We start from the raw sequence: 23,502 nt of genomic DNA, 5'->3' as shown, positions 1-23,502 counted from the left end.
ATGACCTAGGACGTATTCGGATGTCGGATTCGGATGCCCGACGAATATTAATCGAACGTAATTAAGCGCGGTGCCTTTCTTGTATTAGCTAGTAGCTTTAGAAACCAGCGTCACGAGTAGGATGATCCTTATTTGCCGAGAGATAAATCGGTAAAAAAAAAAATTTTTTTTTCTTTTTATTTTTTACTTGACGTTGCTTTCAAAAATACGTTCGAATTGACGATCATTGCGAGACACTCGTGACGAAACTATTAATTTACTTGAAATTTATATATATATATATATATATATAAAAAAAAAGAAAAGAAAAAAAGAAAAATAATAATAATTTAAAAGGAAGAAAAAAGAAAGAAGAAAGGACGAAAAAAGAGATCAATTACTCTTTGGCACGCACGATTTAACGACCGAAAAGCTTTACCGTTTATCGAACGGAGCAATTTCGTATGTCAACCTTTTCACGATTCGTTTATTCGTAGATTCGTTAAAGCGAAATGCTGCGACGTCGATCGATCGGATTAATGTTCGCACGGTCAAATCCGCGAAAAAATTGTGCGTTTATTCGCTCGCCCGATTAAAAATGGCCGAGCAATGAGATATACAAAAAAAATGGCCTTAGCAGTAGCAGCAGCAGCAGTAGTAGTAGTAGTAGTAGTAGTAGTAGTAGTAGTAGTAGTAGTAGTAGTAGTAATAGTAGATTTTTCCTAGGCATTCGTTAGAGATCTCTCTGTAGATTATTCGAAATCACGTGGGCACAACCCTTTGAGGGAGGGTGGAGGAGGGGGAAAGGCCCAACGGGTCATTCGCAAAGTTCTAGAAATCTACGTTCATAGTAATCTACGAGGATTTTCCCCTTTTTTATAATATTTTACTTTTTTTATTTTTTTAATCGCTTACGGATTAGAAATAAAGAATATGTGTGTGTGTGTGTGTGTATAATCACCTCTTATGGCCAAAACCACCACCACTTTCATTCCTTTTGTGGCCACTCTCGGAACGCTTGTGGCCAAAGGCACTGGATATGCTTTCGGCCCGTTTGTGACCGCTTTCGGATCGTTTGTGACCGATGAAGCCACCTCCGGATTCGGTTCGCTTGTGAGCGAACATGCTCGAGCTCGAGCCGTTCCTCTTGTGTCCACTGGTGGATGCCATTTTTTGTATCATCTATCGCCACTTTCCCCGAGCACTTCCTATTCCTCTTCCCCCTATTCCTTTAAGTCGGTCCGACTATTACGAATTCAACTGCATAGTGCTCTGGTGCTTCTGACCTCTACAAAACAGAGAGAAAAAATTAATATCAATGACGATGATGATTATAATAATCATAATGATAATTAATTGTATCCACGATGACGACGAATTATAAGGAAAATAAAAAAAAACAATATATTTTCAGAAGAAATATCTCTAAAATCGATCATCGAATGCGATACAAATTTGTGAATGAAATCGATCGATTTTACAATCCAAGTCCAATGAAAACGTACGTAAGCGTGTAAACGTGAAAGTCGGTTACCGGATTTCTCAGCGATTACGTCTCCGTGTTGCATGGCTTCATCGCCTAATACGTGACATAATATTCGAAGCCTACGGTCATAGCTCTCTCTGTCTCTCTCTAGTCACTGTTATTGTTGATGATGATGATGATGATGATGATGATGATGATGATGATGATGACGACGACGACGACGAGGATGTTGATGCCTCGTAGGCATCACGTTCATTTCGCTCGCGAAACTCTCTCGATTAACGCGTTTCCCTTATCTCCACAAATTTCCAACTAATCGAACTTAATAAATCCTCTCTTTAATTGATCGACAGAAAAATGGAAGTCTAATAACCGTGAAATATAGCTTCTCCCTCTGAGGATTACTTTGATATTTTTTCTTCTTCTTCTTCCTCTATTTTTTTTCCTTCTTTTCTTTCCCTTTTCAAAAGGATTTCGAACTTATTACGTTGGACCGATAGAAATTCATACGAATTTTTTCATGATTATAAATCATCCTTTTTTTTTCATCTGTTTAAGAAGCAAATAATATAGTAGTTTTGAACGATAAATCTTTTCGACTTTCGAAGACTCATCGTATTTAAAAGGATGATATTTTCTTCTTCAACCTGGTGTCATCATCCAGATGGATGCAACGAAACGTACTTGCATACATACATAACGGGCGAATCGTCTTACAGAAAGGTAAGACGTATATATATATATATACACATACAACTGGATCGACATCGCTTTGTCCAGCCATGCGATCAATTGACATCTCTCTGGATCCAACGGTTCAACGAACCTATCTCGGTAAGGTCAGGGCCGGTCGGTAAACGTAGGCCCTAGAAATTGTACGAGCAGTTTGCTTTCCTTATCTTTTTCAATGAGATAACTAGAGATAACGTGTTTACCCTGCACTATGCGTGTGAACGCGCGCTGGCGCGCATAATTCTGTGCACAGTTATCAAAATTTTGTAATCAATTGTGAATAATGAGATATCACGATTACGTTTCTCTTTCTTTTTTTTTTTTTTTATAAAAAACAACAATCGTAATTCGACGAAACGTGACAAAAATCATCCTCATAAAAGCGATTCGAGAAGCGTAACGCAACGAAAGAGCAAAAGAGCGAATGATGAAGCGAATGAACGAGAGAGAAAGAGAGGGGAAAAAAAAGAGAGACGGATAAATACAATGAACTTTCTATTGAGAGCGATAAAAAATAAAAGTTAACGGCATAGTTCTTCGCACTTCCGTTCGCCATTTCCCTCCCCTCCTTCTTCTTTTCTTTATCATCGTTTAAATTATATTTACTCGCTTTTATCAACGAGATAAATGCAATATGTATATTATCTCCTTGCTAGAATTTTCAATGGAAATGTATGGTAAACTAATGAATATCTTGAAGTAAATCTTTTCTTCGAGAGTAGAAACGAACGAACGAACGAGAGAACGAACGAGCTGTCGATTAATATCATTACATTTTTCGATGAGAACGAAAGATGTAGCGAGTGTTTCGAATCGACTTGCGCAAACGTTCCTGTTACGTAAAATTCCTTCTCTATGCTCAAACACACAGGCACACAGAAACAATTTAGATACGCTAGGCCCTGCGAGTGTGAAACACGTCATGAAACGCAGTTCATTAATTAATTCGAGGCCAATTAAAGTTCCGAATTGGCGCAGACGATACCGACGACGATCTTCCGTCGTTGAAACTCGCGACTCACTAGTGGCTTATCCTTGGTCGTTTCTCTCACCAACGTTATATCGTTTCCAACAGTTCGATTATTTACGATCAATTATCTAAAAAGAAACGCGATTTCACGGATCCTATACATTCGAGACCTTTACTTAATTAATTTCATCCAATCGCAAAGAGAATCCTTAATAGCTTCCTCCATTGGTTATTAAATACAATGGAATGTTATTTGTTTTATCGAACGAGGAACCGGTTCAAGCGCATTTTTTTTTTAAACGTTATGTTCCGGTTCTATTATCGATCCCTAACGTCCTTGATTTTCTCTCGATGAAAAATTGAAGAAAGCAAGGCTGACGAGTATAGAGGCTAATGTGTGTTAGATAGCGCGAGTACGTTAGAGAGAAAAAGAGAGAGGACGACGACGTGGTTCAAAGTCAGGGAGACTCCTTATATGACGATCTTGCTACGTATTTATGAGATACATCCTGTATTTATCGCAAAGACCTGTCGATCGATCCGCAATACGACGAGTTATTACGACGAAAGACTTTTTCCCGAGTAAACACACGAGCACGGAAGTCGGTCATATCTTTACGTCGTCGATCGAATAGTAATAACGTATGTCAAACTCGATGAAATTAACATTTTTATATTTCTTACCTTTAAACCTACCGAAAGTTTGTCACATACAATCTTTTTCTCATTTCCATTTATTACTGCTTAATTTCGATATGTGTAAATTAAAATAAAAAAATCTGAAGTGCGTCGATGAATTCGATATACGATAAACTCATATGAAATGACGTAACGCGTTAAGTTCCTTCTCTGTATATTAATGAGAAAGTATTACCTTATTGGAGCGAGTGAGAGAGAGAGAGAGAGAGAGAGAGGTTTAGTCGGTGAAAAATTTTGTAACGTTATTTGAAAACGTAATTCACAGATGATCATTATGTAACGCACATTTCATGCGAACGCGTGCCTAATTTTAATTAACTATACCTATACTTTCTCTTTTCGTAGTTGACGCGTCGATCGATAGCTCAATCTTTTTACGAAAATTTGTCAAAAGAAAAAGAAATGTCTGTTCCCAATTAGACAATTTCGATAACGCGTGATAACTTCGTTGGTCGGTGATAATAACAATTTTATTAATTATTATCGATTAAATCGATATTTTCGCGACTACTGAGAGAAAAGAGTATAGATCGAACATTTTTTTCCTCATTGATCATACAAATATTTTCCATTATTATACGAGTATTTTTTCTTGATAAAGATTAAAAGAACGAAACTCTACGATTTACATTATTAAATTTTAGTATCTATAAATTTGATTAATCGTGAAACATGAAATAACAAAACGTGTTAACATATGGAGATTCGTGTAATACATATCCGTCATTTCTTCGTTAAGTAAAGTTCACAAAATATTTCGACGAATAGTTTCTGGAATCTTAGAGGTGTAGGTATACGCGATACAACGACGAGGAGCGCTAAACTCTCAGCTTCCTCGGATTATTCCAGAAAATTCCGGCTGATCATCATCGTCGAAACGAGGACACCTATCTGAAATTATCCGGTGACTTCGAAACGCTAAGTCCAGCCGGAGGGTATCGAAGGGAAACTTTTCGGTAACGATACACCGATACGCTTGAAAAATCTTCGAATTGGGGCGAAGGGAACTTTCTCGAAAAAATTCTTCGAACACGGAGAAGGACAGACATACATAGGGAGAGAGAGAGAGAGAGAGAAAATGAAAATAAAAATGAAATTACGAGTGACATTGACTACTTTGGAGAATCTTCGTAAGATATTTTCGCTTTTATATTTATTTCGTATTTTCCTGAGTCATCAATCACTTCGAAAGAAACGATAGATACAATTAATCACTTCCATTCCATTTATTCTGCCAGAATTTTATTAATTAAATATCTTGCAAAATAAATAATCGATAAATATGAATATTTTCAGTCAGTATAAATAATTAAGTATCAATTGTTGCGTCCGAATAATCTGGCTGCAGGATTACTGTTATTACTTCGTTATAAATACTAACGATATTATTTAACATATCGACGTAACGTTTAAAAATATCGAATCAAACGAATAGTAGCGATAATTAATTGGAATAATATTTTACGAACCGATTAAGACAGATTAAGATTAATCGATGTAATCTTTGCACTTTCTAATATCGAATGAAATATATCAAAGGAATAAGATACGAATGAGCGATAGCTTCCGATAATTATTACAACGTAAAAATAAAACGAAATTGGGAGAGAGAGAGAGAGAGAGAGAGAGAAATGAAAAAAGAAAAAAAAAGAGGAAAGATCGAACGAGGTCCCGGACGAAACGGAGTCTTGTCAGCGAGAGGGAAAGCACGTAGCAGAAGCCGTGAAATAAATTTCACCGTTTCGCGGGCTCGCGCGTTCGTCCGCTCGAGTATGTAATTCCGTCCTCGTAACGAGAGAAAAAGGACAGCGTTCCGGAAATAAGTACGAGCTCGTCGTGCACTCCGGTATCCTCGGCCGGTCGAGCCTGCTTTTGTCGTCGTCTCGTTCAAAGTAATTTGAGCATCGCCGATATTAATCCTCCTCTCTCGTATTCAGCCCGCGTTTACGCGCAAGGATCGTTTTTGCCTAACGAGACATCCCGTTATATCATTTCCTTTTTTTTTCCTTCTTCTTCTTTCTCGAAATTTTTCCGATGGTTTTTAGCGATTTTATTTATTTATTAATTTTTTTTTTTTTCTTTCCACGATAACTTATCGAAACTTACTGGGAAAAATAAATTTTCTATATCAAAAATAGAAAAAGAAAAAAAAAAAGAAGAGAATTACGAACGGCGACCACGTCGGACTCGTGACTTCCAATTAATTAACGTTCTTCGCGAGTAAACGAATCCTGGAAATCGGTAATTGAGTTAACTGTTGTCGCAGCATTTCTGTTTTTTTTTTCTTTTTCTTTTTTTTTTTTGGCGAGATAAATAAACTCTTTTACATTGGAAAGGTTTTAAGAGAACGAAGAAGAGACGACGTTTCGAAAGTCGGCGCTAGTTTAATCGATCGTTCGGTGTTGTTAAGTAACGGAGAACAAGGCGTTATTAAACCGAAGAGTAATCTGCATGCCGTTCCTCTCTCTCTCTCTCTCTCTCTCTCTCTCTCTCTCTCTCTTTCTCTGGTGAGGTCAGATTTAACGGAGCTCGACTTTGTTCGGACAGCGTCGAGGCTAATTATGAATCGTTCTCGTGCATCTCGTTGTGGTCTAATAATCTCTTCGGATCTTTTAGAATTCAGACGTTCCCTAAACGTTTTTGCACCGAACTTAATAGTTCGGATCTAACGAACGTTTCCAAAGAAAAAGAAAGATAAAAACGTTTTTGAGATAATAGATAAATATCGTCGCGCGATCGAAACGAGATAACGATGGAGTACCGAACGAATGCGTTTGAAATGAAAGAAAATAGATCGGGGATTTGTTAATGCCGATCGAAAAGTTTGTAGGAGGGTAAGACAGGATGGAAAAGCGTCGGAAAGGAGAAGAGGGAGTAGGCGGATAGAACGGGAATCGGCGAGAAGTTGAAATATGGCGTTGCAGTGGGATTTCGTGCAGGCTGCGGCTTGCTCGTACGGTCGAAAGGGTTGACCTACTGCCCAACCCATCGTACGGAACTTGAAGACCTTCCAACACGCGAGGGATCATTCGATCTGCTCGGCAGGAGGGACGAAAGTATACCGATAGTTTAAAACAGAGGGAGAGGAGAAAGGAAAGAGAAATAGATGCATGCTTTGGCCTTAGGCTGTAGCACCAAGCAAGCGTTGGGATAGACTCTATTCGAGAATCGGACTCGGTGACCTCTGCGATGAGTTCGAAGCTTCCCGTTTGATCGATTACTTAAGTTTCTTCGACTTTAAAATGCAAGCTGCTTGTCCTTCGTTAGCTAGAGTTAAAAGATACTGTGACGATCGGATAATAATATATGTAAGTAGGTACGTATATATTTCTTTCTTTCTTTGTTTTTTTTTTTCCTTTTTTATTATCGATCTCTTCGATCAGGATCTTCGCTGGTGAAAGGAATAAACGTAAAGGTGTCCTTTCGGATATGTTTGAAATCGATAGGAACGAATTCTTACCGAATAAAATCGCGTGCAATTGAATTCTATCGTCGTCGTTGTCGCGCGAGGACGAAATGTCAACCCGAACGACTTTCACGTTGTTATGCGGAATGCATCGAATAAAAAGGAGAAACTTGAACACGATCGACGTAGGAAGTTATATGGGTATATACAAATATAATAGAAAAATACCGTAAGACCTTCTCTCGGTACGGCACGAAGCTGTAGAACCGAGCGGAACATCGATTTAACTCGCATACACATCCATTCTACTTCCGTTCCATCGTGGGAAATATTTCTACCTACGATTTTCCCTTAAAATAAAACTTGATTATAACCAAACAAGCTGCCATCGTACACGCACACGTATATAGGTGACGCATCAGATTTTCAAACTGTCGATGCTCGTTCCGAAGTTTCCGCATGCGGAATGAAAAAAGATCATTCGGCAATGACCCATATATCGACGATCCGACGCTTCCTCCGCAAATATTGTTGGAGCAAACGTAGCTGGATATATATATATATATATATATATATATATATATGTATATATATGATGACCTCCATGAACGGAGAACGAGGTTCCATCTCTATTTACCTCGAAGTATCCTAACGATGTTCCTGACTTTATATTTTCTCTGCGAGGAATATCAATCGAAAGATGTGAAAAAATAATTAGAAAGATGTAAAAAGAAAAAAGAAAGAAAGAAGAAAGAAGAAGGAAAAAAGAAAAAAGAAAATAAAGAGAAAAAAGTAATATAACGCGAACTCGAAATAAAAAAAAAAAGAGAGAGAGAGACTCGAAGACGAATCGGTCGAATTTTAATAGGACGGCCTATAGATGCTCTTAGAGAAGGGGAAAAATAGCACTCGTGATTCGAACTACGTTTTGGCAATGATATAACGTCGGAATTTATTTGATAAGTATATCTATAGATACATACCTACGTACAATATCTATCCGTCTATATATACACAGGTATTCTATGTACCTACGTACGAATCTTTTAGGTGCACTGCAGAAAAATATAATGCGACATTCTCTGCGAGTATCACCCATACATAGACATTTATAGACATCTACGTATATGTCCAGGTATATATATTTATTCAGGTAGGAAGTCGTGTAGTACGTTTGTCTTACGTGGCACGTTTGTGCCTAAATAAGTATAATTCCTAGGTCGTGGCGCGTATTGACTTTGCAATAACCTGCAACGACAACGAGCATGCGGTCGCATTGAATGCAGTTCGGAGTTACTAATAAACTAGAATGGTGTGGTATTTAAACTCGAACGTTTTCCCCCTCTCTCTCTCTCTCTCTCTCTCTGTTTCTTTTTCGTGCCAAATTACACCTCACATTGTATCGTATATAGATATATGTATTATCTTTAATGAAGAACTTTAAAATGTACGACGATATATAGAGGTATACATACTTTACCGTGAGATTATTAGTTAATATTTCTATAAGAACTAGCGAACGCACGTGTTACAAAATACATATTCATTCTTGTCGTCACTTCCGCTTTCCCACGGGCTAAGTTAAAATTTTTGCGAGCGGAGTAAAGCGTGGAAGGAAGGAGTCGTTCTCCTTACTTCAAAGCCGACGTTAACTCGAGGACAATGCAATGCCAACGGTACTACCGTCGAGTCTCTTTAATTACAACGGTACTTACGTTTGTATAAGTACGTGAGTACCTACTTACGTAGCCTCCTTCATTGTTTAACTAACACAATGTGCCGCGATTCACGCGGACAATACGGCGATATCGGTAGGAGCCGCTCGAGTAATTTCTCTTACTCGAGAGGTAAGTGCCCTTGTGCGTTACAATCGCAAATGCATCTTTACTCGTGCGTTTCTAAAAAAAGAAAAAGAAATAAAGAAAAGAAAAGAAAAAAACTTGTTTACATCACGAAGGTATGTACGTATGCATTTTCGAGATTTCCAAGTAAAATATTTGTATAAAACGCGACGACCGTATTTCGAGAATCGATTCATATTTAATAAAAAGAAAAAAGAAAAAAAAAGAAGCTTAAACGCCTGGTAACGTATCACGTATACGTATTACGTGTACGAGGACGACCATGAATCCGGGTGATTATTATCATAAATCTATGATGGTTCCGTGTAAACGCACGACGTATGCTTCGCATGTGGCTATTGTCGCTATAGAGTGAATGGTGAATAGTGCCGTCCACGATTGCGAGAGGTATCATTTTTATTGCGGTCTACTATGTTAAAACTCTCGTACGTGTGCGCACAAATACATACATACACATATAATACTATGTGCACACAACGGAGAGATAGAGAGAGAGAGAGACCTATAGATTGTCACGTTTTATTACAATCGAAACGCATGCTCTATCTCTCCGTGAAGTGGCTCGTCTAAACGAACCGACTCACTGACTCATTGCGAGAAAGAGGAGAGAGGGAGAGATACATGAAAGGCGAACCTCTCGAATAAAACTTCGCCCGACGCAATTCTAAATCCAGATCGCCCTCCTGGAAACATATCCGTAAAAGTCTCGCGTAAAGTATGCGCTTTGCCTGGGCATCTTCTCTTTTCTTTTCTTTTTTTTTTCGTCTCTTTTCACAAACGTCAAAAAAAGAGAAGAAAAAAGAAAAACAGCAAAAAAGAAAGAAAGAAAAAAGAAATGGAAATTAGCCGAACTTACATCGAACGCACGCTCGTATTGTTCTTTGATCGAATTAGTTGCAAAATGTTGACTCACCTGGCGATGAAAAAATAATGTTAGAAATGACGAGATTCGATGTTGCACCAGTTTCGAGGATTTACAGTGAAAATATTTGACTTTTCAAAGTTAAATCAACGCGAGTGCGCTTCGAAAAGCTCGATTCAGTGAAAACACGTTTCTCCTCCTTGGCTCGCTTTTAAAGCGGTTTTAAGCGGATTAAGATCGTTTCGGCTAAGCGGACGTTGCTTGTCAAGTTACTCGATTAATAGCCGGCTATGTTAATCCCAAACGGTTCGATGCTTTACCGACATCGGTATTAACGTTGATATTTTGTAAAAACTTTCACGAAGGACTGTCGTCTCTCTCCTGTCTACTTGGCTAGTGAAATTTTTCATCAACCCTTACGAAGGGAGAACCCTTTTTAATGGAACGTCACTCGAAAACTGTGCACTTTAGAAAACTGTCAGGATTCATTTCCGACGGCGTACTCAAGCCCGTTAATTTATCAGACGAAATCAAATGAATTTGTCAGTTTCCTGATAACGTCTACGGTCTATTGAGCAAACTAAACGTTTGGTTGATCGTTGATGTCATGACGACCATAACCGATGTTTCTCGTCTTCGAAATTGCGGAAGAAAACTGCGGATTAACGTTATCAACCCTGAAACGCTGATCGGTATTTAATGTGTCTCGGGTCAAAGAAAAAGTTTCAAGGAAATCTCTCATTACCAACGAAAGTAGAAGTTTCAACTTGTAGGGACACGAATTCTTCGTCGCATATTCGACCGATATACACTTTACGTGCGCTCACTATTAAAGATTTTCAATGCCTTTGGATATCTTCCAAGGAGTCGTGTAGAAATGTTCTTACAATGCTAATTCTCGATCCTCCCGATGTTGATTCGCGGTGCCAGGCAAAACTATCCACCGTTTCGTTACCCTTCTTCTCCTCTCTCCCCTAACCGTTTAATATTTTATACCATTTACGGATTATATTTCATTTTTATCGCGTGCTCTTACTCGAGTTCGATTATCTTATCGTCGTATATGCAATACGATCCCTTCTCGACTCGAGAAAGGTGAAGCAACGTTACTCTTAGGAAAATAGCAGAAATCTCAAAGCCAAGCGTGCCCGACGGTCGGATGAAAAAGCGTTCCTAACAAAAAATCACTTGACCTTTCTTCAAATGAAATCATTCTGGGACTTTCGTTTTAATCGCCTAGTCTCGCGTATCCTTTCGTGTGAGAGAGAGAGAGAGAGAGAAATCAAAATGAATATACATTTCGAACGATTCTAATTTAATATATCACCGTCATTCCGTTAAAAAAAAGCTAAACAAATTGTACGTTTTTCAAACTATTTCATAATCCACTTATCTCGGTAGTACAGTTTTCTCTACTGCAAATTGATATCATATCTATGATGGAATTTCTTTTTTTTTTTTTTATGAATAAAAATATCCGACATAACGAATCGATATATAGAAGAATATTTTTCACGTCGCTGTTGCCTGCAGGCAAATACGTTATAAAGAAAATTTTACTCGTTTATCCACGTACCTACCTAAGTACGTATCTATAATACGTATCTACGTATGTACATGAATTTTTTTATCGTGAAGGAAAAAGAAAAAAGATAACAAAAAAAAAAAAAAAAAAAAAAAAGGAGAAAAAGGAACACAAGAAAAAATAGTCTGTTCATCAAGAAAATAGTCTCCTTTATGAAAGACCCGACCCACGCACGTTTTTTGCGTGGACGAGGACAACCAAGACAACCAGTGAGAGGTATAGAGTTTAGGCCTCGTACAAGGAATCGTCTCGTTATTGAAATCACGTGGGAGACCCTTCTACGCATTCTCCCACCTTCGTTCCTCTTCCTGACGAAACTACGGACGTCGAACGAATTATTTTTAAAAGCGAAGGACGCCAACGCTGAGCCGCACTCCGAATTTTTTCTCAAAAGATTCGATGACACGTTAACTACGAACGTAGTACCCACTTAACATTTTCAAATACGAGTTTTCGAATACGATCTCTTCTTCGATAAGTTTTCCTTTATTTTTCTCGTTAAATCAACGTTTAAGAACGCTCGAACGTTAAGAACTTCAATCGCGATCGGATATAATGTCTGATTAATTTAAAAATAGAAACTCGAGTATACTCGGGAAATGAAAATGACAGCGTTTATAAATTGGTCTTACACGGATGCTGTAAGAATCAGATAGGAATATCTTGACCTTGAACTAGCAAGGAAATGTTACGTAAGATTTACGAAAAAGAAAAATCGAAGTGGCCAGTCCGTGAAATTTCTCCGGTGTCGATTCGATAATCGATCGACCTTAGCCTCGTTCCCCATCGTGGAATGGGGAAATCGACGATTATGGAACACTTGTACTTTCTCCAAGTATGCGCCAGATTCACTTTTGTGTGTATACGTTCGTCTCTCTCTCTCTCTCTCTCTCTCTCTGTATGTGTGTGTATGCATGTATGTATGTATGTATGTATGTACGTACGTATATGTATAATGTATGCGCGCGCGCATATCCGTAATGCATAAGAACGCACGATTAGAGAGGTTCGAAGTTTGAAATTGTTGAAAAAAAGAGAAACGTTAGATCATACTCCATCAAACGTTTTGTAACGAGCCAACGATCTTACACGTGCAATTAACGTAATTACCAGAAGATAGCAATTGAAAGAAAGTAACGATCGAAAAAGTGGGAGGGAAAAAAAGAAGAGAAAAAAAAAAGAAAAAAGAAACAATAAATAAAGAAATCATTCGATCTCTTATAGTTTCCTTTAATTTTATGATCGAGCACGAAACCATTCCAAGAGTGACAAGACCTAGTTGAGATTATCTCGAGGACTAATCATAAGTAATTAAAGAAAAGGAGGTTAAGATATTAAAGCTCTTTGTACATTGCTACGCCTCTCACATAACGATCTCTCATGTGCTGTGTAATATCTACGTGCGTTATCGCTCTTAGTGGGCGATTATTAGAAAACGGAAACAAGGAGAGAAGAAAAGAGAGAAAGGAAAGGAAGAAAAAAAATTAAAAAAAAAGAGAAGAAAAAGAAAATGATAAAGCAGAAAAATGTCGTGTCACAACAACGGACCAACGTCGGAGCGATATCGAGCGTTGTATCCTCTTCTTTTCGAGCGACTTCATTTTCAAATAAATAATCGAAAAACAAACAGATATCGTATTCGTTTGAACGATGTTCGATAAAAACCGATGTTGTTTTTTATCTTACGCGTTAAGAGACAATGATATCGTTTCATCCTTCAAAAGTAATAACGTATAAGGATTTTTGTCTATCCGTGGAAGACTCGGGCAGTAAATTATATGAACGTTTTCTTACACGCTGCATGAATAATTTATTTTCACTTTTATGTTCCTGAATACCAGAGAGTACGCTTATACTCTCTCTTTCTCTCTCTCTCTCTCTCTCTCTCTCTCTCTCTCTTTCTCTTGCTCACAATTAGAAAATTATTTTCTACGCGATCGAGGAACGAATCGTTGCAATTTTTATTTACCATAGAACGAAGCAACTATATTCGTTTTATTTTACATTTACGCGATTCCAACGTACGGACTAGTATGGAATTAATTCGAATAACAATGAACGATGCAACCTTCCCGATCGTATTAATAATGATGTTTAATCAAACAGTAATCTTCCGACGCGGTGCTTGTTACGCGAGATAGATTCGTCCGCGTTATCGATCTCTTTTATTATATGCCCTTTGAAGGTATATCGTTTGTAACTTAGTGGAAGAGTACCAGAGTTCGTTGATCTTTGCTTTTACAAATCATTGAGCACGAGAAACGAGATCTCATACGTGTGTATAGGTATCTCTACTCGTACGTATATAGAAACATAAAAAATATATTTTAATATCTTCTAGAGAGTCTATTCTACGAAAATACTACGAATATATATATATATATATATATATATATATATATATTTATCGAAGAAAAATAAATGTGTAATGAGTTACAATAAAGATATACTTTTTCGAATCGACCGATCTCAAATTACGATGTTACTCGAAAATTATGATCGACATGAAATTGGAAAGTCGTTCGCGATCGATACGGTTTCCGACGTTCGATGAATATAGTATTAAAGGGTAAGAAAGCATAAGTTGTCCGCGATCGAGCGAAAAATTGGTCGTTCTCCAATAAGCAAACGCACTCATCGTCGAGTCTTTCTTACGTTTCAATCGGTCCTTGATCGCTTCCTGCGTCGAGTTGGAGAATCGATTGTTCTATACACGAGACGAACGTCAATGAACGAACGAGGGCTGTGATAGATTACCTATACGTCTAAAAAAAGGAATACAAAAATGGAATGACGATCAACGTCAGCGACCAGGTTTGATCGTTACCTTTCAATGATTTTAAACTTTGTCTATTTTTAAAACAAATATATATACATATACAATATTTCTCCAATATATATTATCCAAAACATATTATATATGTATATCAGATATATACTATAGATATATACAATATTTCTCAAATATACGAAGATAAATTGTTCTGACCAGTTGCAGATCATGATTAATACAAACCATTTATCTAGAAAGAAAGAAAGAAAAGAAAAGTAGAAGATAACAAAAGAAACAACACCAACAAGATAAATGAAAAATACAAAAATAGAAAAATAAAAAAGAAAAGAAACATAGATTTACCATGTCGTACATTAATATTTAACGATCCCAAAAGATTCCATTTTATAAATGCAGGCAATTAAAGGTCAGAAAAGCATGGCGAAGGTATGCTAATGGAGGTGAACACGTATAATGCACGGCAGGATGCATAAGGTATGCTCCTAGCAGCAGGTTCGCCTGCCTCTGGCGAGTATGAAAGGGAAGACCGGCTTAAGATTTCCTTAAAACCGGTTTCCAATTTCTACACAGGATCAGGAACGGCGTATGAACGACCGAGCGAGCGAGCGAACGAACGAACGAACGAACGAACGAACGAGCAGGATCTCAAGAACCAAGAGAGCAATGAGAAAATAGATCGAACGGCTCTCCTAAGCCAGTTCGATAACTTCGTAAGAGAGAGAGAGAGAGAGAGAGAGAGAGAGAGAGAGAGAGAGATTTTACGAGCTTAGATATCGCACGTTCTTCAAAGAATACGACTCTCGTTTAACGAGCCGTCGTTTCGTTTAATCGCCGGTAAATTACACAAGCGAATTTTGCGATAGGAAAACGTAATTCGTACTTTTGATTTAGCTTTTTGTAATCTTTATTATTATTATTATTATTATTATTATTACTATTTATATTTTTTCTCCATTCGAATAAGTAGATAATAATCAATTATAGAACACAACGAGATCGAAGTGAGGTGCGAGATGGCTTGTTTACCGTAGAGAAAGTTAAATAAGAGAAAGAAAAAAATATACAAAAGGGAGTAAGAGAGAAAGACAATAGGTCGATCTTTCGATGGAAAGGACGAGACACACACGCGCGAGTACACAACCCACACATACATGCATACGTATAAGCTTGTATCGAAAAACGTTAGCTCGAGAGCAATTCGTTCTACGTTCTATCGACAGGCGACGTTCTATTAGAACAGCGACGGCACTAGGTAACAGGTACAACGTCTGCCGGATCGATGGATGAAAAGGAGGTTTACGAGTACATCCTGAGACGATTGAAAAAAGTAACGAGAGATACGATCGAAAATTTCGCAATTTAAAGATAATTAAATATTAATTGGTGCTCTTTGATCATCGCGAAAGTAAAGAAATCTATAAAAATAAAATAATTTACAAGTATTACGTATAAGGCGTAAGATATTCTCGTAGTTTTTATTATTAGCGACAATTTCATAACAGAGACTGGACGGTAGGGGAATGTGTGTGTGTGTGTGTGGGTGGGTGTATACACACACATTCGTTCTCAACGAATTAATTCTCTCTTAATCCTTGAGAATAACTCGTTCTACGAGATAATTAAAAAAGATATATATATATGTATAATTATCAAACGATAAGATTATTATTATTAGCAAAGTGTACGTCGACTATTTGTTGACTCGAATAAGAAGAACTTTGTACGATAAGAAAATGTGTCTGGACGAAGGAAATAAATTGAAAGAAAATAATTTTAATTAGTTAAAAGGCGACGTTCGGTACTAGAGACTTCATTCGTCAAAATAATCGAAATTTGGTAATTTCGTAAAGGAAAACATCGATCGATATTTTCGTTCGATATTATACTTTATAAAGACGATACATCAGATTCGGAAGGCCGAAAGGTCGATTCATTTTCAAGCTGCCACTATTTCGTTTCGTACGCTCTATTCCGTTACTGTCTAGCAAAAAAAAAAAAAGATAGAGAAAGAGAGAGAGAGAGAGATAGAGAAAAAAAGAAAGATAGTTAAACCATGGATGAGAAGCTTAGACATGAGATAGGTGCGACGATAAATCTTACCTACGAGAAAGCCTTATAAAGAACGAAATTCAGAAAAAAAGAAGAGAAAAAACAAGAAAGAAGAAAGAAGAAGGAGAGTCGATCCATTCGAAACCAATATGGTTCACTAGTTTCACGTGGTAACGAATAATCGAGCCTTGCTAATTAAGTCGTAAACGTATCTACGATTTTCTCGCGTCGTTAATTAAAACTAACACCACGACTTTGTGTTTACATATATATATAATGCGTGTGTATACGCATCGTAGAGGCTTTAACGTCAAAGTTGTACCCCTTTACTCTCTCTGTCTTCTTCTCTTTCATCATTGTATCGTCGTCGTCATCTTTTTCGTCCAGCATTTTCTTTTTTTCTTTGTCATATTTTTTAATAGAAATAGTCCTTTTACGAGTTTCAAAAGTCGAATAGAGACGAGATCTTTTCGCTCGCACGGACGAAGACACAACGAAGAAAGAAAGAAAAGAATAAAAAAAGGAAAAAGAAAAACAAATAACTCGCTGAAATTAAGACGTGAGAAATAAACATAGAGAAATAAGGAGATACGCGATTAGCTCGAACTTCCTTCTTCTTCTTTTTTTTTTTCGTCTAATCTACTCTTATATAATCAAAAAATCATTCGTTTACATCATATATCCTGATAAATAAAATAAACCTTCCGAGATTTCCATTTCTCCCTTTGATTAATTAGAATTCGATGGATAAGTAAGTACACGTGTGTTAATTTTAAAGATTGAATACAAAATGAAGTAGAAAGAAGATCGATCGAGATCTGGTCGAACGTTGGTAAATCGATAAATGGACTAGGGCGTCGTTAATCGACGAGGAACTTAAGAGAACAAAGTTTATTGGAACGTATATACGTATATATCTACGTAAATGTGTAGCACATGTATAACGCACGTATAATCGGTAACGTTCCTTCGTTCGTTCGTTCGTTCGTTCGTTCGTTCGTTCGTTCAACATCGAAAATACGAACGCAAGTGACAGAATAATAGATTCCAGAACAGAAGCTCGCTCTTATTATAATCTGTTATCGAACAAAGGCCGTGCCATATGCAATACGATTTCTGTTGCGAGGAAAAAGCCATTATGGGAACGAGCTTTCGTATTTATTATTACATATATACATATGTACGCGTTTGTACGACTCGTAAAAATGGTTATTAACGAGGATTTATTGAAGCGACTTTAACTTTAAAAGAAAATCGACGATCGCGATTTAAAAGGTCCCGTTCGTTTCGAGGACCTTGGCCGAGACAACACGCGTGTCCTCCTCCTCTCCCTCTTCCCCCTCCACCACCCCAACGTCCTCCTCGTCGCGACATTCGCACCTAACGGTATCCTTTTATCCGGATTTTCGGTGAGATTTGGGTCACGACGCAAAGAAATATCTCTAAGAAACTTTGTATATTTTAGTTAATAGACAACGACGACGACGACGACGACGATGTAAGCTACGATGTAAGATCCAAAAGACGACCATGACGACTTCCTTTTTCTCTCTTTTTCTTTTCTTATTGCTTCTTCTCTTTTTATCTATTTACCACGACGATCTCGACGACTTCCAAGAATTCTTACCTCGCGATGAGAACAAAGGGTAACGGAGAGTCCGCTGGACAATCGTGATATCGACTTCTTTCTTCTCTTAAACGTGATAACAAGTAGTAGTAACAGTAGTAGTAGTAGTAGTAATAGAAGAAGGAAAAGGAGAAAAGTAGTAATAAAGAAAAAGAAGAATGATAGTCTCGATCGTCTCAACTAATAAGTATGATCGATCGAAACGTTTATCGAAGAAATTTCAATTAATCTAACAAACATTTTAATCATTATTTATCGCTATTAATAAGAAAATAGCTCGATCGATCGAGTCACTTGTTTCTTTTTTTTCTTTTAAAACCGATGATTGATAAAACTGTTGCTCGATAGTTAGTTGCATCGATTGCTTTTATATATATATATATATATATATATATATATACATATACATATTTTTTTTCTTTTTAAATACGTCGGAAAGATGACTTTTGCAGAATGACTTCGTTTCTTTTTTCTTTTCTTTTCGTAATTGTTCCTCCGTCGGTTCAGAAGTATAGTCGCTGAACGAGCTCGAACATACACACGATCTCGAGGCTTCCCCTTGAAAGGCGAACTGCGAAAGGCGAACTACGCAAGGCGAGGAGAGACGAGGTAAAGTGAGGTTAGGTGAGGTGAGGTGAGGCGAAGTGAGGCGAAGTGATAAAGATCTTGTTCGTTCGTACGTTCGTCGTACGTTCGTACGTATATTTGTTCGTTCGTTGGTACGTATATACGTACATTCGTACGTTCATTCGGATCGGCCAAGTTATCGCAGTTTACTGTGCTACGTCGTATTGGCGAAGGTTAGACGCGGAAAACGGAGAGCGGAGAGGCCGCACGCGGTTGCTTTTCGACCTAGTTCGCAAGATGTCTTCTAGTCTCTAGTATATCGAATTAGGATACCTTCTCTCGACATACGGTGAAAGACATACGTCTATATATATGTGTGTGTGTGTGTGTATACGTATTTCTTCTCACATAGATAAATTATTCGATGGAACGTAAACATATTATGTTTTTCTAAGAAGAGAAGAGAGGAGAATGTTATTGTCAACGTAAACAAATACATACACCATTGAAAATGCTTTACCGTGTTAACAATTGCTCGTGTTTATATATACATATACATAAATATACATACATACATGTTTGTAATGATTCAATGATATTTCGACGAAACACACTTTTTATCGATATTAATTTGAATATTCCGTTCGCAATGGCCGATAACGCGATACGTATTTCTCGTCGATCAGCTGTCCTCTTGGATTTGATCGAAAGCAATGTATGAATGTGGAATAATAAAGAAAATACGAAACTTGATAAAACGAGTAGAGAAAAATAATAAAGAGAGAAAGACAAACAGACAGACAGACAGACAAACAGAGAGACAGAAACGGAGAGAGAGAAAGAGAGAGAGAAATTTCTCCGAATCGGGAGACGATGATACGCCGATATTTTGTTCGTACCGTTGACCTCGTCCTATCTCTTTCTCTCTCTCTTTATCTCACTCTTTCTATCGTTCCTTCTTTATCCGACGAAACCAAGGCAAAACGTTCGCTTTTCTTTGATTTCCCTTATATGTATATCACCGATTCTTACTTTCGTTCGACGAATTTTTCTTTTATCTAAAGTACGCAAGTTGCATCCAACTTTTGGTAAATAAAAACGAGAGTGGGTGGATGCATGGAGTGAGATATATATATATGTATATATATATAGAGAGAGAGAGGAATATAGAGCATTATAAAGCAGTACATATCGCAGACTAATACGATTTCGACATCGTAAATCTCTTTCTTTCTTTCTCTCTGTCTCTGTCACTGTCTCTCTTTCCGTCGCTTTGTTGGGTGCTTCGAGTGGATAACATGGAATGGAATTTTTTGACATCGTCGCGTGCAAATTAGTGTGTAAAAATTCCATAAGTTTGCTATGTACAGAAAATGTGTATACGAGGCTGTCTTTCTTTCTCTTTCTCTTTCTCTGTAAGGTAAGAAAGAAAGAGAGAGAAGTTTGCGTGTATGCGTGTGTGAGTGAGAGAGAGAGAGAGAGGAAGAGAAAGACAGTGGAGAAAGAGAGAGGCCACGAATCGAGAAACACAATGGATCTTTTATGAAACAATCTCTCACATAGTCCGCGCGTTTCCAGAACGGCAAACAAAACTCGCGTATATCCATATTATGTATATATATATATATATATACATATACATATAGAACTAATATCAAAACGAAAAAATTGTATTCACCTTAGGGACGCTAGAAGCAGCCAGTTCCTCGACTCCTTTGTATCCCAGGGACGAAGAACGAACCTCCCCTCGTGGCGACACCGAGACGAACGTACGAGCTTCATACACATTTAAGCTCACACAAAAACGTATCACTATCACTGCCTCCTCGGATCCGGCACACGTCGTTTTCCTTTCCTACTTAACACCTAGTTAACCTCTAACGAAAGCTCTCTTCGAATCCGACTCTTACACCGATCTCTGTGTGAACTCTGCGGATCGGTCGGAAACACACACGCGAAATCACGTCGAGAGCGTTCGACCGTCAGCTGCCTCGGAGATCATAGACCAGCTGTGTTTTTGCTCGACCATTTGGAAGCCGTACATGCGCACTGCGACGCGACCGCCATCTTTCTTATTGCGCGAAGGAGAGTGCTCGACGCGGCAAATTCAACGAGTTCTAAGCGACGACCTTCCATTACGAAGTTCCTACCGAATTACTTATTCCACTTTCTAGAAAGTCTCCCGAATTTTTATTCGCTTTATTCGTTTAATTCGATTAAAGAGATTTTGTCGGAGAAGAAGAGGGAGAGAGAGAGAAAAGGATAAAGTTCTTGATCGTTATATCGAAGTGACTTTTAACACGGAATGTAAAAGTGACGATAATAAATTACTGTTATGTCTCGTTTATTATTAGCATAGTTAATAATAAATCGAGCGCTTGTCAATGAGCATTAATAATTTATCAAAAGAAAAAAGAAGAAATGGTGTAGGCGAAGTGAAAAAAATAATCGGGCCCCTCCGGGATTTGAACCCGGGACCTCCTGCACCCAAAGCAGGAATCATACCCCTAGACCAAGAGGCCTCGTTGTATGTGTTTAACGATATTCAGTATAATAACATTTATGAAAGTTTATCGATAAATATATTTCGTACAATATCCGATATCTCGTACCGTTTTAACGTGAATTTTTTCTTTCTTTCTTTCTTTCATGATTTTTAACGTCACGTGGAACGTGTAGTCTATACGATAATAATAATTCCTGTATAAGCGAAACGATCGTTGGATCGTTATTGCATTATCTCTCTATAACTTTTGTAAATATTATAAATAACGACAAAGAGGATATCACTAATGTCCGTGTTGATGTTAAGCTGCAATGTACAGAGGATGCCCCGATTCGACGAATAATTTATATAATCAACGAATCACCAAGCAGGATATTCGAATATTAAACAAATTATAACTCTTTTCTACAACCAGATAAATATCTGAAATAACGTGCGCCATCTTTAAAGTTAAATTCCACTTTTCGTCCGTACGCTCGGTAATAATTGTACGTCCAAGAATTATATAGTCGAATCCAAATTGTTATCGTCCTTGTAAATCTTGTCATGTAATAATTAAGATATTCGTGCGGTATTTAAACGATACCTGCGATGATTAGAATGATATTTGCGAATTGAAAAAAAATAAAAAAAAAAAAAATAAAGAAAAGAATTACGCTAATCTCTGTTTCTTCCAATGTTTATCGATAATTCGATGTTTCTTTCTTACAACAACGTAGATAGCAATAAAAAAGTCAGATGTTAGATACGATAAAATCATTAATGTTACAAATCTTTTATTGATATGGTTCTGCAGAAAAACAAAAAGTGTGATACTTGTTATCGCGTGATACTTTAGTCGTGCTTGAGTAATGACAGATGTCGCTAAATGACGATACGAGAAGTAACTGTTTTATCGACTTGTATCATCGGTAAGAAATAATCTTGTCGTTGCAATATAAAAGCGTGCTTTTGATTTAACGATAAAATTGACATTATCGAATTTATATTTATATCTCCCCCCCCCCCCCGCTTTTATTAATTTCGTTATCCGAATCAATCGATACTTATGCTAAACTTTTTGTCGACATCGTCGATACGATGTTTATTTGCTGATATTGTTATTTATATTTTTGATTAATACAACTTTCTCTTATGTTTTCATAATAAGAACGTAAGTAATTAAAAACATTACTATACCATGCTCTATATGTTCTTAGTCACTTAAACGAATTAATAATACCATTGCAAAGTTTTGTCTTTGATGCAACTCGTTTTGACAGCTTTATCGCATTTTTTTGCTAGGTCATTCCAGTGAAGACCGTTGGGACATCTTCGAAGAACGAGGTCGCCGTTTTTGCAGAGATAATATTTTTCGCAAGAGCATTCATGAGGATGACCGACACCATCCTCGGAGCAAGTCGGTTGAGATGGGGTAGGTACAGGTGTTGGTTCGGTCGGAGGGGTAGGTTTAGATGGTTCAGTAGGTTTGGTAGGTTTGGTAGGTTCGGTCGAAGGGGTAGGTTTGGTGGGTTCGGTCGGAGGGGTAGGTTTGGTAGGTTCGGTTGGAGGGGTAGGTTTAGTAGGTACAGATGGGGTAGGATTTTTCGTCGAGGATGTACAACCAGCATTCTCTGGGTAGTCACAAACTTGTAATCTAGGATTGAAGTGCAGTCTGTCTCCTTTGTCGTTCATTTCTGGACAGATCATCTCGACCTTCTGACCATGATTACATTTGTAGAATTTAGTACAATCCGTCTCGTGCGGCAAGTGGACAGTGCGGTTGGGAGAGTCTTTTATGGGACATTCCGTTGGTATTGGCGTTATCACCGTGTCATGAGCCGTAATAATGGTCAATGCAGCCACCATGACCGTAATTACCATGTACCATCCTCCTAATATTCAAAGTTCAGTTCAAAGACAATGTAAACAATTTTCCAAAATAACGATCGATTTGGACAATTTTGATGGAAATATATTTTACCTTTCATCTTGAGGTACCTGATTGCTTGACCCTTTTCTCGCGAGTATTTGCTTCTCCAATACGATTCCTTTAACTGACGATACCAAGGAACAAAGCCTACTTTTATAAGCGTACAAATCCTTATCGTATTTCACCATGTACATTTTATACTCTTATCTAATCCACCTGTTCATTTATCGTTTCTTCGCATCTTTGATTTTTCTTCTCGGAAAGAAAGAAAATAATATTCCTGCCCGATATATGCATTCTTTTGTATGCACGTGTAAACGTTTCGATTTCGTGTAAATAACGTATCGAACAATAAAAAAACGATCGATGGAATCTTCAAGTTCTTGGATATAATCTAGCTTAATTTGATACTGCTTCCTCGCACGACGATAACTCGTTTTATCGAATAACGAGATCCTTTAATGGA

The 23,502-nt window shown here is 37.5% G+C and overlaps 2 protein-coding genes and 1 non-coding gene across 7 annotated transcripts in view; all 3 read right to left on the bottom strand.

Annotated features, from left to right (window-relative positions):
- The window catches only part of LOC127066911 (solute carrier organic anion transporter family member 5A1), a 33,219-nt gene extending 11,434 nt beyond the window's left edge, over nt 1–21,785 (bottom strand). For 4 of the 5 annotated variants that reach the window (XR_007782524.1, XR_007782523.1, XM_051001176.1 and 1 more), the window contains exons 1-2: nt 20,297–21,785; nt 941–1,267 (exon numbers count right to left, since the gene is read on the bottom strand). Coding sequence is in view for 3 of the 5 variants with exons in the window: in XM_051001176.1 (XP_050857133.1) it covers nt 941–1,161 (221 nt within the window). In the remaining 2 variants the exon portion in view is untranslated. Of the gene's footprint in view, nt 1–940; nt 1,268–9,013; nt 9,171–20,296 lie in introns of all 5 variants that reach the window. The other variant, XM_051001177.1, reaches the window with a different exon arrangement.
- Trnap-ugg (transfer RNA proline (anticodon UGG)) lies at nt 21,069–21,140 on the bottom strand. The gene has a single exon. It is a non-coding gene; the product is annotated as a tRNA-Pro (tRNA).
- Nucleotides 21,786–21,883: 98 nt separating the features above from the next.
- On the bottom strand, nt 21,884–23,240 carry LOC127066925 (peritrophin-1-like). Its single transcript, XM_051001205.1, has 2 exons — nt 23,088–23,240; nt 21,884–22,998 (listed from the first exon to the last, which is right to left on the bottom strand). Exons 1-2 carry the CDS (start codon nt 23,092–23,094, stop codon nt 22,337–22,339), a joined length of 669 nt encoding a protein of 222 aa, XP_050857162.1. The 5' UTR covers nt 23,095–23,240; the 3' UTR covers nt 21,884–22,336.
- Nucleotides 23,241–23,502: the final 262 nt, after the last annotated feature.

Source organism: Vespula vulgaris, chromosome 10 (assembly GCF_905475345.1).
Source record: "Vespula vulgaris chromosome 10, iyVesVulg1.1, whole genome shotgun sequence".
Taxonomy (NCBI): Eukaryota; Metazoa; Arthropoda; class Insecta; order Hymenoptera; family Vespidae; genus Vespula; species Vespula vulgaris.
The sequence above is the reverse complement of the archived record's forward strand: the minus strand, read 5'-3'. Positions and strand labels throughout refer to the sequence as shown.